The 13,770-nt window shown below is 37.6% G+C and overlaps 1 protein-coding gene across 1 annotated transcript; it reads left to right on the top strand.

Annotated features, from left to right (window-relative positions):
- Positions 1 to 2,575: 2,575 nt before the first annotated feature.
- On the top strand, positions 2,576 to 11,871 carry LOC130909042 (C-C chemokine receptor type 1-like). Its single transcript, XM_057825097.1, has 2 exons — positions 2,576 to 2,754; positions 11,019 to 11,871. Exons 1-2 carry the CDS (start codon positions 2,576 to 2,578, stop codon positions 11,869 to 11,871), a joined length of 1,032 nt encoding a protein of 343 aa, XP_057681080.1.
- Positions 11,872 to 13,770: the final 1,899 nt, after the last annotated feature.

Here is a 13,770-nt window from a genome sequence, read left to right as displayed (position 1 = left end):
CAAAGACGTGAAGAAAAACAGAGGTTTTGTTGTGATGATTTTTTTCAACAGCATAAGAACGTAGATTTAGCGCAACTGCAAACTAGCGGTTATTTACATAGAGCTTATATGACTTAGTGATAAAGCAAAATTATACTGTATCATTAGCCAGTCTGTTGTTTTTAGGAATATTTTCAGTATTCAGCCAGCTGTGGATTAGTTTCAGTTTAATTTACTCCTCCTCCAATTTTAGAGAAATTTGAACAAAGTTGTATGGGAGACTAAAATTGTCTTGCTTATTCTCATGTGATGTGAAACACTTTTACCTTGTTAAATTGTGCTTTTCAGATAAATTTGCCTTGCCTAAAAGTGCCAAGGTAAATTAAATAAATACACCATTAAATATGGAATTAATAATTTCAAAGTTCTGTGGTATGGGGGACTAAAGGTGCCACGGATTTAAATGCAAACATTTGTTATTAAATGTGTCATTAATTCATTAAAATGGTGATCACGTTCATGTAAAAACATTCAATTTATAATTTTTTTTGCTATAATATTCATTATTATTGAATAGTCCTGTGTAGTTGACGTGCTTCAAGAATTTATTTTCTTTTAACTACGCCCCTCAAAGATAGTGGCCGGATCCAATAGACAGGTACAGTAGGCTGCAATAATTCAGGCGCCGCGTGGGCCTGGGGTGGCGCCCACGCGGCGTCTCCGCTCGTCTGCGTGGCTGTCGCGTGTTTTGTGGGGCTCGCGCGTGGCTGGATGTGATTGGGCGCGCTCGGGTGGGGGGCCCCGGTGGTGGGGCGGTGTATGGTCGGCTGCCGACGGGTTTACACTTTTACTGGATTCACACAATTACTGGTTTGTAGATCACAGAGCTGATTTGTGTACACTCCACCCCTCAAAATCACTTATAGACTCTTCCCCCTCCTATTCTTTCCCTGGTCAACAGGCACCATGTGAGGGAACATGGAGTCAACCGGAAATACATCTAGCTGACGATAGCACCAACATATTCATAGTTAGTGTAGGCGTTCAATGTATTTCTCATCGTTGTTCTTGTGTTTCTTCTTTCTCTTCCTGTGTTTCTTTTCTTTTACTCTGTTCCCCCAAAACCCCTTCCTGTTCGCTGATTTGTCATATAACGTGGTATGATGAATGATTACAATGGTAGTATGTCATACTTTCAATGTGAAACATTAAAACTGTTCAGACCAACTGGACACATAGACCTCCATTCTCCGTGTCAAACAGCTGAACAGGACAGGTTTAAAAAAAAAAAAAAAAAAAAAAAAAAAAAATGTGCACGTTTGGTTAATTGCAATCTCTAAATATTCCTGTGATCAGGATACGAGCATAATAGTTAGCTGCAGTATATATATATCCAGTATGTATATACAGTAGTACCTCTACATACGAAGTTAATTCATTCCAGGACTTTGTAAGTCGAAATGGTCGTATGTCGAGCAGGATTTTCCCATACGAATACATTATAATTCCATTAATTCGTTCCACAGCCAGAAAACCTACACTAAATCCTTAATAAATACCGCTGGATCTATTGCAAATAGCAATTACACAGGGCAAAACAAATTATGAATAAAGATTGGAATAATAATAATAGTGATAATAAAAATAACCTCTCATAATGTAATGAATCGGGTTCTAATGTTGCGAATGTCTTTGCGTAGTGTACCTGAACGCATCCCATGGCTGACTTGACAGAGTGAGTCTTTTTACTTTTACTTTGTCTCCTTCCTGCGGCGGACACTAGGCGTGTTGTGTTGCACAAGTTGATGGAAAAAATGATTAGAAACCACCCCACGCTCATATTTTTCTATCATTTCCATATTCATGTCAAGAGTAAGCATCACCTTTTTCCTTTTTTTTACCACCTGCACTAACATTGTAAGAACCCAAGTTGCTTTCTCTCACAAGAATATCTGCCGTGCGTGCGTCTTGTGGGATAACAAAGAAATTGAGGTGCTTTCATAGATCGTCATATTTCGAGCATGTCGTCGGTTGTAGAAACAAATGGCGAGTCAAATTTTAAATCGGATGTCGAAAAGACCGTGTGTAGAAGCGATTGAATGTCGAGGTACCACTGTATTTGGTATGCGATTTGTCCAGGTTGTATCCTGCTTCTTGCCCAATTTGAAATGCAAACAAATCAAAGCTCAAAAACACTCTTGAACAATTTGAGTTCCAAAAACAAACGAGTCATGCATAACCAAAAAACTGCATTATTCTCAGATACTTCCTTCCTTTTGCTGGCTGATTTATCATAGGCTGACTTGAACTAACTGTGAGTCAGACTGGTGCTTCGCATGAGTCCTCAGATTCAGACAACAAGGACGAGGCCAGACGGTAAGTCAGTTCTACTTAGCATGATATTCATTCAAACAAATTTGTCTTTTTCACAAGAGGGCTGCTAAAGGTCACTTAGTTTGGAGTGGTGTTTGGTACTACTGATGCATTTAGTCCCTCTTATTACAGTTTTCCCATTCAGATGATAGCAGCTCATTTACACGTACTTACACATGAGCAAATATTTGTTTTTATATGACATTTTATTTTCAAGGTGAAGATGGCAACAACAACGTATGATTATGACTACGATGATTGCAGTGATTATCCGGCAACACTTGTCTCGCCGTGTAATCGAGATGTTGACAACTATGTGGGAGCTCAGCTGTCCATTCTTTACTACTTCATGTTCCTCCTCAGTCTCTTTGGCAATGCACTTGTCCTGACCATCATCTATCGGTGAGTAGAGCCTTAGAAAACATGGGCAGTTTAGGAAAAAAATACAAAAAATAGAGCATGAGAAAAATAATAAACGGCACCTGTGACTGACTAAAATGAATAATAAGTTTGCGATGTATGTATTACATGCAAAAAAATTATGTGCGGTGGTGGTGGGCGGGTTTGAGATGGCATTTTTTGATATATTATTCCTATCATGTCATGAAAAGTGGAGAAACCTATGGATCACCCAGTAATGTATGATTATTCTTTTGTAATTGATTATTATGGATTAGTTAATGTAATTGCTTTTCAGTTTTTATAACTACGCTAAATATAGTATGTAACTGCTTCGTGACTATTTTAGCACCTTTTACAATGGTACCTCGACATACGATCGCATTGACACACAATCTTTTCGACATCCGACGTAAAATTTGACTCGCCATTTGTTTCTACATCCGAAGACATGCTCGAAATACTGGCTCAACAATACATCTCCACGGTCCTCCTCCGACCACCGTTTGCCAGTCTTTATAAGTTAAGGTGACAATTATTATTGTGGTTACATCTCAGAAGAAATCGCCAGCAACTTATCCAACACAAAACGCCTACCGCAGTTGACAGTGTTCTCAAGAAAACATTGAAAACGAAAGTAAACTCAAGCTCACTGCGCCCTCTCTCTGTCTCGTCAGCCGTGCGTTCAGGTACAGCAAAAAACATCCGCCACCAATGGCATAGCTTTGGTCAAAACATTGGTAGGGACGATATAACAGCATGTACACTGCATGTACACTTTTTACTGGGGTAGGGAAATTTATAAGACCAAACAGACTGGGTTTAACGTGCTCAGGGCTACATTTCTCGATATTATGAACCTAATAAATTGATAGGCTAAATGATCAATGCAAAATAAATCTGTATTGACTTATACTAGTTTTCATGTGTATTGGTTCAGGTGATACACCGTTCGATTCAAACCTTTGTTTTCAAAAACTACTAAGGAAACATTTTGAAACCTTCCAGAATAAATGCCTGGATTCTATTAGTAAATTTAAATTGCAAATTTGAACACAAATTATATAAACATACAAAAGAAATACAAAATTGTTCATCATCAATTAACTATTTATAAGGTGGTAATCCTTAGTTCACTACATTCGTAGTTTAATTAACATTAATAGTAGAAAACATACCTGAGAATATTTCTCTCAACGCAGCTTCCTCCTCGAGTTCGAGAAATTAATAGATTAATGTTATGCTAACTCTAATGCAGGTTGCACTTTCAGTAGCAAAATTAGAGGTGTGTTACCCACGTCCACAACATTGACGTCTTTTTGCACTACTTACAGTGGCTGGTGTTGGCAAAAAGAAGAATTCTAATATCCCTCCTCTTCAAAGGGGGCAGAGGAGGTATTTCTGTTGGGCTGAGAATGCATCTGTGTTTTTGTGAAGGTGGTTAAGGCATCAGCCAATCAAACGTGCGTTCAAGGGAAAAAATGGACTGGCACATGCAGCAAGTGAAACGGGGGCAATGTAAGTCTGAACATAATGAAAGTACTGTAATTTACTTAATAATGGTCATGTCAATTCTATCCTTACAGTGTATGGGAAGACAATCTAAAAGACCTATATAACTGAAGTCATTATATAATGCAAATAAGGTTGCTTAAAAGTTGGTGGAGACAATTTGAGCATGCTGAAAAGTTGGTTATGTCCCTACCGTCCCTATGCAAACCTATGCCCTTGTCCGCCACATTAGAACCCGATTTGTTACATTATTACAGGAATTATTATTATTAATAATATTATATTATTCAGATTTTTATTTATAATGTATTTGTTTAGCTATGTGTAATTGCCATTTGTGAGAGTACCAGCAGTATTTATTAAGGATTTAGTGTAGGTTTTTGGGCTGTGGAACGAATTAATGGAATTATAATGTATTCCTTTGGGAAAATCCTGCTCGACATACGACCATTTTGACTTACAAACAAGGTCCTGGAACGAATTAACTTCGTATGTAGAGGTACCACTGTAATTTTTAAAGTCAATTTTTGAATGTTGTGTGAATGTGACAACCACTACAACCACAGTTTCAACCATTGTTGTAGTTGGATTACACTAACTTGTGAATACCAAGTGAGGATTTACCATCTTCAAAATAAAAATATCTTTGCATCAGTTGACAAGGATAATAATGTATAGATTTTTTTAATTTACTGTTTGTTGCTTGGGTTGAAAATTCTATAGTGTTTTTAGTACAATTCAATAATTACGTAATTTGTCACCGAAAGGAATGAGATACTTACGATCAAATCAAGAATCAGTGCTACTGTTACCTACTCAATGGCTACACTTTTAACCTTACGAAGACACCTGAAGTTCCTCTCCATCACATTATTCACTCCCTCAAATACAACTTGTGTAGAAACGACTTGGAAACGCGTGGATTTACTTTGTGCTCATTATACAGTACAGGGTATAAAACCCATTGATGTTCAGGAAGTGCCACACAAAAGCCCTAATGAAAAATCCACAATGGAGCTAAAGGACTCAGAGCTCTAATGTGTAGGTAGAAACTCAATATTCATACCACTTGAACTTATAAACACTCAGTGGTTAGACAAAGACTCGTCTATGGTAAACGCCAAATACAGAAGAGTCCTCTTCTTTCGTCAAGAGACAATCAGATTAAAATAAAAAACTCCAATGGCAGCGAGTTTTTTCTAGGGGTATAAAACAGAAAATTAAACAAGTTATGTCAAAAAAATTGAATGTAGCTCTTCACTGCCACAAGTCTGCTGTTTGGTTTTACCGTATTATTAGCATTATTATTATTTTTTCTGAGGGGGAGGGTAGAGGTGGGTAACTTTTATTTAACATAACATTTATTTGAGTAACTTTTTGAGGAAAATGTACTTCTAAGAGGATTTTCTCCATAGTCATACTTACTTACTTACTTACTTACTTTACTAGATTTGTGAAGAAAAAACGCTACTCTTACTCCACTACTTTGGGCTACACTAGCCATTACATCTTTTCTCTTTATTTTACATGTTAGATTTTACTTTTTTTTTTTTTTTAATTTGCCAGCGATGCCGAGAGTAGCTCTACCAATTAGATGTCGCAACAATAATCACATGACTCCATTATACCAATCAGACTCAGGCTTGCTGTTCTATGATCGCACCGGCCTGTTCAATGAAGTGGCGTCTTTAAAGCACCGTAAAAAATTAAGTATTTGACATAGAGCCCCACCGTCAACATGACTCGAAAGCGCAGATTTTAATCAATCTCCCAGTATTTATTTGGCACAGACTGACCACGGAAAACCGGAGATACAGTGAAGAAAATAAGTTTTCTCACTTAGAAATCATAGAGGGGTCTGAAAATTTCATCGTAAATGCTTGTCCACTGTGAGAGAGATAATATAAAAAGAAAAATCCAGAAATCACAATGTATGATTTTTTTTTTTAACGGTTTATTTGTGTGATACAGCTGCAAATAAGTATCTGAACACCTGAGAAAATGAATGTTAATATTTGGTACAGTAGACTTTGTTTGCAATTACAGAAGTCAATCGTTTCCTCTAGTTTTTCACCAGGTTTGCACACACTGCAGGAGGGATCTTGGCCCACTCCTCCACACAGATCTTCTCTATATCAGTCAGGTTTCTGGGCTATCACCTAATTTGAGGTCCCTCCAAAGGTTTTCTATTAGGTTTAGGTCTGGAGACTGGCTAGGCCATGCTAGAACCTTGATAGGCTTCTATTAAGGCGCTCCTTGGTGTTCCTGGCTGTGCTTTGGGTCATTGTCATGTTGGAAGACCCAGGCACGACCCATCTTCAATGCTCTGACTGAGGGAAAGAGGTTGTTCCCCCAAGTCTCAAAATGCAGGGCCCCAGTCATCCTCTTTCATTCAGTACACTTGTTCTGTCCCATGCACAGAAAAACACCTCCAAAGCATGATGCTACTACCCCCATGCTACACAGTAGGGATGGTGTTCTTGGGATACCTCACATCATTGTTCTTCCTCCAAACACAGTTAGTGGAATTATGACCAAAAAGTTCAATTTTATTCTCATCTGACCACAAAACTTGCTCCTATGACTCTTCTGCATCATTCAAACGGTCATAGGCAAACTTAAGACTGATCTTAACATGTGCTGGGTAAGCAGAGGAACCTTCCGTGCCATGCATGATTTCAAACTATGATGTCTTAGTGTATTGCCAACAGTAACCTTGGAAAGCTCTTTTCAGGTCATTGACCAACTCCTGCTGTGTGGATCTGGGCGGATTCCTCACCTTTCTGAGGATCATTGAGACCCTACGTGGTTATATATTGCATGGGGCTCCACTCCGATTGAGATTGATCGTCATGTTTAGCTTCTCCCATTTTCTAATGATTGCACCAACAGTGGACTTTTTTTCACCAAGCTGCTTGGCAATTGCTTCCCTTTCCAGTCTTGTGGAGGTGTACAATTTTGCCTCTGGTGTCTTTGGACAGGTCTTTGGTCTTGGCCATGTTACAAGTTTCTGTCTTACTGATTGTATGGGGTGGACAGTTGTCTTTATGCAGCTATTGACCTCAAACAGGGTTTTTTTTAGTTTTTTTTTTTTTGATGACAGCTAATACTTTTACCCGAGTAATATTATTTTGAAGTAACACTACTTTTCCTTGAGTAAAATTTTTGGCTACTCCACCCATGTCTGGGTGGGGGGGGTCATGAAATAACAGTACCATGACACATTCCCCTCTTGAAAACTGGTGAGCAGCAGTGTTCTTTCTTCAGCATTGTAAAATATGTCAGCTGTATAAATTGAGATTAAAACAAAAGTAAACGCAAGCTGTCTGCAGTCTTTTCAAATCATATCACATCTCAATCAGACGAAATCCTATCGTACCATGTCAGAAGTTGAGACGTGTACTGCATCCACCTCAGTTATGAATATGAATGTCACTAAGCCCCGTGCACTTTAAACCTTTACTTATTCATTTTTTGCAGTCATAGGCAGTGGTGTTTGCCTGGTTGTTTACACGTAAGGTTCATAGTATCATGCATCATGGCCCCTGATGGTACAATTTTCCCACAAATGGGCTAATTATTGAACTGAAAGATCACGGATATAGGTCCCTAAAAATGAGGGGGGAAAAAGTGAAACGTCAAGTAGGGATAATGGGCAATACCCTTTAATCATGACACTCTTATACTTATTAGTTTCAGATATCACAAATGATCAGTCTGTTAGCCATAACGGGTGGTGGTCGATATACATTATTCACAATTACTACTCAAAGTTGAAGTTTGTCCTTGTTATTATTTAAGACACATGAAAAGCAAAACCCTGTATAATGAGCTACAGTGTGTCCTTTCATTGGTGGATCATACAGAAGGACAATGAATGCAATTTAAAAAAAAAAAAAAAAAAAAAAAAAAACAACAACAAACAAAGCAGATTCATAATTTTTCAAGATTTAGATTTTCTACAGTGAAAATACAATACTAACATCAATGTACAAATTTGGGTTACGTCCTCAGGAGTAGAAAGACCTATCAACAATGCAGGACTCTGGAAAGTGAAAGACATTTATGTCACATAAAATGGATGATTGCAGCGGTAACATGCATCGTTAACACTCGGGGTAGGCATAATAATCGATTAATTGATCGTTAAGAATGTGTTCAATTGTGTGGAATTGATTGTTGATTAATAGTGTCTTCAAGTAATTGAGCCAAAATGAAGTCAACCATTGTTCTGGGGGAAAAGGAGTTCAACAATTCAGAGTTGTTGCTATTTATATCTGAATCTTATCTTATATCTGAATCAGATCTTTCAAAGATGGTTCTGCTCACACATTTTTCTGTTTACGCCCTGTACAGGCAGTCGTACCTACGACGAGCTACGGCGTACCTGACTTAAGTGATTTCTTTTTTTCTTTTTTTTTAACCTGTCTTGTTCAGCTGTTTGACACAGAGAATGAATGTCTAAGTGTCCGGTTGGTCTGAACAGTTTTAAGAGAGTATGGCATACTCCCATTGTGATCATTCAAAATACCTCGTTTATTATGACAAAGCAGCGAACAGGAAGGGGTTATGGGGGAACAGAAGAAAAGACATGCAAGAAAAGAAGGAAAAGAAACACAAACAACAACAAGAAATACATTGAACGCCTACACCAACTATTAATATATTGGCGTTATCGTCAGCTAGATGTATTTCCGGTTGACACCATGTGGGGGGCCTGTTGACCAGGGAAAGAAGGGGACGGGGGTGGGGAAGTCTATAAGCTAAGTGAGTGTGAGGGGTTGAGTGTACACAAATCAGCTCTGTGATCTAGAACCCAGTAATCGTGTGAATTCCTTGTGAGTGTAAGCCCGTTGGCAAGCAACCCTACGCCTCCCCACTGCCAATCCCGGCATCGGGGACCCCCACCCGAGCGCGCCCAATCATATCCAGCCGCACACGATCCCCACCAAACTGCCCCATAACCAGCACAGCACGCCACGGGACCCCCAGCGGCCCACCAAGCCCAGGGCAGGGCAGGGTCCCTTAATGACTTACGTGATTATGACTTTACAATGCGGAAGTCTCCAGTCGATTTTTTTTTTTTGTATAATGTTGGCTTTTGTTTTGTGATGTATGAGTTTATTTTGGCGCGGGACGCATAGAGCATGTGGTACCTCCACACGCAAGTAAGAGCGCAGAAGAAAGTATTTCCCCCCACGAAGAAGGGCATACGCGCATACACGAGGAAGAGCGCATTGGCTCCCACGCTGCAAGCCTGCGCACACATTTGTTGCTTGTGAAGCATCCACAGAGGCAAAATCTGTATACAACATCTTTTGTACTTTTTGTTCTGCATTTTCAATTGTGGTCAAATACTTGGGGCGACTTTATGTGATTGTTTTTGATGATGTGTATACACTAACATGTAAATCGTTTGTATGGATTGTTATTGCTGTTTCAGCAGCTAGTTATAAACACAAATTTGAATTGCTGTTATTGAAGATGAAACTGATTTAATTTCATTTTTATCTTAGTTTCATTCTGCAAGTGTTGTCATGAGCAGCTGAATAAAGTCGGCAAACCACACGGACGTATGACATTGTCATTTCGGAGCTCGTTGTCTAGCTAGGACTTGGCTCCATTTCTTCGAGTACAGTACAATGACCTGTAATCAGTGGTGGGTAGAGTAGCCAAAAATTGTACTCAAGTAAGAGTAGTCTTACTTCATAATAATATTACTCAAGTAAAAGTAGTCATCCAAAAAATGTACTCAAGTACAAGTAAAAAAGTAATTGGTGAAGAAAATACTCAAGTAATAAGGAACATTGTGAGTAACTGCTTACAATTTTTTTTAGTTATCCATATGAACCATTGTTACAATGACACTGTACAATAACACGTTACATAACCACATTAAGCCAAATACATTTAAAAAAAAAAATCATGAAATTCTGGTGAGAGAAAAGAAAAAAAATGACAGAAATGATGCATTATTCGTCCAAAAAGTATGAGTGCCCTCTGGTGGAGAAAACATGTCCTAGTTTATATAGTGAATAGTTCCTTAGTATTTGTTATTATGAAATAAGGATCATATCTCCGGTTTTCCGTGGTCATTTGGTGCCAAATAAAACAGGGAGAGAGGTTTAAGTTTGCGCTTTCGAGTCATGTTGAGGGCAGCGCTCAATGTCAAATACTTCCTTTTTTATGGTGCTTTAAAGACGCCACATGCTTGAACAGGCTGCCGTAATCATAGAATGGCATGTCTGACTGGTATAATGGAGTCATGTGATTGTTGCTACGTCTCATTGGTGAAGTTGGTAGTGCTACTTTTGGCATCGCTGGCCAAAAAAAAGGGGGGAAAAAAATCTAATATGAAGAATAAAGAGGAAAAATGTAACGGCTTGTGTAGTCCATAGTAGCGGAGTAACAAATGTTTTTCTAAACAAATTTACTCAAGTAAAAGTTAAAAGTATTGCTTAGTAAAACTACTCTTAGAAGTACATTTTCATCAAAAAGTTACTCAAGTAAATGTAATGGAGTACATGTAACGCATTACTACCCACCTCTGTGTATAGTACACGTTTTTGGATCGTTATTTTGAGATTTAGGGGGTACATAGGGGTACTTTAAGGGTTAATTCCGACCTCCACGGAAATTCTGGTTACGTCTCCAGCGTAGGAACGGAATTCATTCGCAACCTGGGGACTACCTGTACTGACATTCATATATCCACTATGACCATTTGTCCCCCCTCTCTTGTCTTTATATTCCAGGTTCGAGAGGGTGACCACCGTTACGAACATTTTGCTGGTAAATTTGGTGATGTCCTCGCTAATCTTCATGAGCAGCCTTCCATTTCTGGGAGTTTACATGCAGCTCTCCAACTGGATCTTTGGCAAGGTTATGTGCAAGATAGTAGGCAGTGTCTACTATCTGGGTTTCTACAGTTCTGCCCTGTTTCTTACTCTTTTAACCTTTGATCGCCACGTTGCTGTTGTTTACTCCTTAAGTACATCTCGAATGAGAAACCAAAGCTATGCAATTGTCTCCTGCCTTGTAGTGTGGTTGATTAGCAGTTTGGCATGCATTAAGCCTATGATTCTCCACACTACTTTTTTTAATTACATTAATAATAACACGTACTGTCAAGAATATCCAGGAGACCTTCCTTATATAGATGTGTCTCAGGTAAGAATATCTGGGTTTTACCTCCAACTTTTACTTTTCTTTCTTTTCCCCCTGGCAGTTATTGTTTACTCCTACATTAGGATTGCCATCACTGTCATATCATCTAAACTTGTTACTAAATTCAAGACAGTGAGGCTTGTATTCATCATCGTGTTGCTGTTCTTTGTCTGTTGGACCCCTTTCAACATTGTGCTTCTGATACATGATGAATCCTCAAATTGTGAGCAAGCACAGAAAAGGAGCTTTGCCCTTCACGTAACACGTAACTTTACTTACATCTACTTTTGCATCAGTCCAATATTTTATACATTTGTTGGGAAAAAGTTCCAGACTTACTTTAGACAACTGGTAATGAAACAATTCCCACAGTTTAAGAGGCATTTCCAAAGGTCGCAATGCAGCAGAAGCAATTCATCCACTAAAACTACACTGTACTAGTTTTTAGGAATGGAAGGCCATCTGTTTCTCAGGGCTTTTATACTGTAATTTACAGTATATAACGCTGTGACTGCAAGGAACTGAAAAATATTGATACATTCCCAAAGGATCTAGTTCTGGTTACCTTGGTATCAGTTTTTTATCTTTTTTTTTTTTTTTTTTTTTTATTACGCTGAAGAAATAAAATTCAATTACTGTACTGATCTGACTCATTTATTTATAAGAGACCACACTGAAAAATTAGTTTGTTAAAAGTCAATAAAACAATGGATTCAGGGTGGGTGTATATGTTTGTGTGTATTAAGCTGTGGTGGATAAAGTACTCACTTTTTTTTTTTTTTTTTTTTTACTTGGGTAAAAGTACAGATAGACGCGCAAAAAAATACCTACGTAAAAGTACAAGTAAGAAAAAAATTAAGTTAAACTCAAAATCAGACTCAAGCTAAAGTTCAAAAGTACTCACACAAAGATGCCTTATCACTTTGATATATTTAAAGTGTGCTTTCACCATCTGGATAGAAAATCCAGTTTTATAACAAAATAATAGGTTACTCAACAGGCTTATATTATTCTTAAAATAATAATTTTAGAATTGATTTCAAACTTTTACTGTTTGTTTTTAATTCCATTAATGGCTCCTTATTTATCGAAAATTTTAACCCTCAGTAACTCTTGCAGGACTCTTCGTTCTACGGGCCAGCTTCTTGAACAGTGTGGAGACTGATCTTTCGCAGTTGCTGTCCCCAGGTTTTGGAATAGCCTTCCCTCTAAAAACTGCACCAATACAGATCTAGCTCTTTTTAAGTCCAAGTTAAAAACACACCTTTTTAGGCTCGCCTTTTCCCCAGATTAGGGTAGCCTGGTTTTATTTCTTAAGGGTATTTAATATCTGTTTTATTGTTTTAGTTGCTGTCTGACTTTTATCGTGATGCGCTGTTTTTGTTTCATTCCTTTTTTCTTAATGTCAATGTATGATACTTTCCTGCCTTTTATTTATCTTGAGCCATGTTTGTCTTTGTTGAGGACCATTGGTGTTTTGTGAAGGGCTATATAAATTGATTTATTGAAAAAAACATTAATGTAAAAAAACACTGGAATAGAATAATTAAAAAAATAATGCCTCTTCCGTATTAGTGAATCGTCCTTGAACAAAATGATACCTCTTTTCAATTCTTACTCTACAAATAAATGAATAATCTGAAATAATGTTCTAAATACAATCTCTTCTGTAGAAAATCCAGCTTTAACATTTTTTTTTCTTTTCAGTGAAATCATGTAAATCAAACCAGAGCCTTACAAAAATACTAATTTAACAAACAAAAAAACGTCACTTTAGTCTTTAGTTTTTTTCTTGTTTGTTTGTTTGTGTGTGTGTTTCAGCACTACACCAACACTGCTTCAATGTCTCTGTTCTCTGTTACTGAGCACCAGTGTTGTTAATATTACTTTAAAAAAATAATTAATTACAGTTACAAATTACTTCTCCCAAAAAGTAATTGCGTTAGTAACTCGGTTACCTGAATGTGAGTAATTAGTTACTTGGCAAAGTAACTGGTGATAATTTTCATGTTTTTTTTCTCAAAGAAACAAAACAAAACAAACAAAAAAAAAAGATCACACAATGTGAAGTTTAAAGGGTTTTTTGGGACAATTGGCCCTAGCCCAATTCTTTACCTGAAATTTAACTACACACAGGGGTATTGCGGATATTGCGATAACTAGATAATAACCTTTGCTATGTGTGGAAGTCATTTAATGTTGTGGATCAACAGTTAAGGTTGTTAAAATTGCTCCCGTTATTGCATTAGTTCCCTTCTGTCTACTTTTGACCTGTGTAAGTTTTAAAACTATTTAATCATTTAAAGTTCATTTAAGTCAAGATTTTGCCGATTTAGGAGC

Source organism: Corythoichthys intestinalis, chromosome 20 (genome assembly GCF_030265065.1).
Source record: "Corythoichthys intestinalis isolate RoL2023-P3 chromosome 20, ASM3026506v1, whole genome shotgun sequence".
NCBI lineage: Eukaryota > Metazoa > Chordata > Actinopteri > Syngnathiformes > Syngnathidae > Corythoichthys > Corythoichthys intestinalis.
The sequence above is the reverse complement of the archived record's forward strand: the minus strand, read 5'-3'. Positions and strand labels throughout refer to the sequence as shown.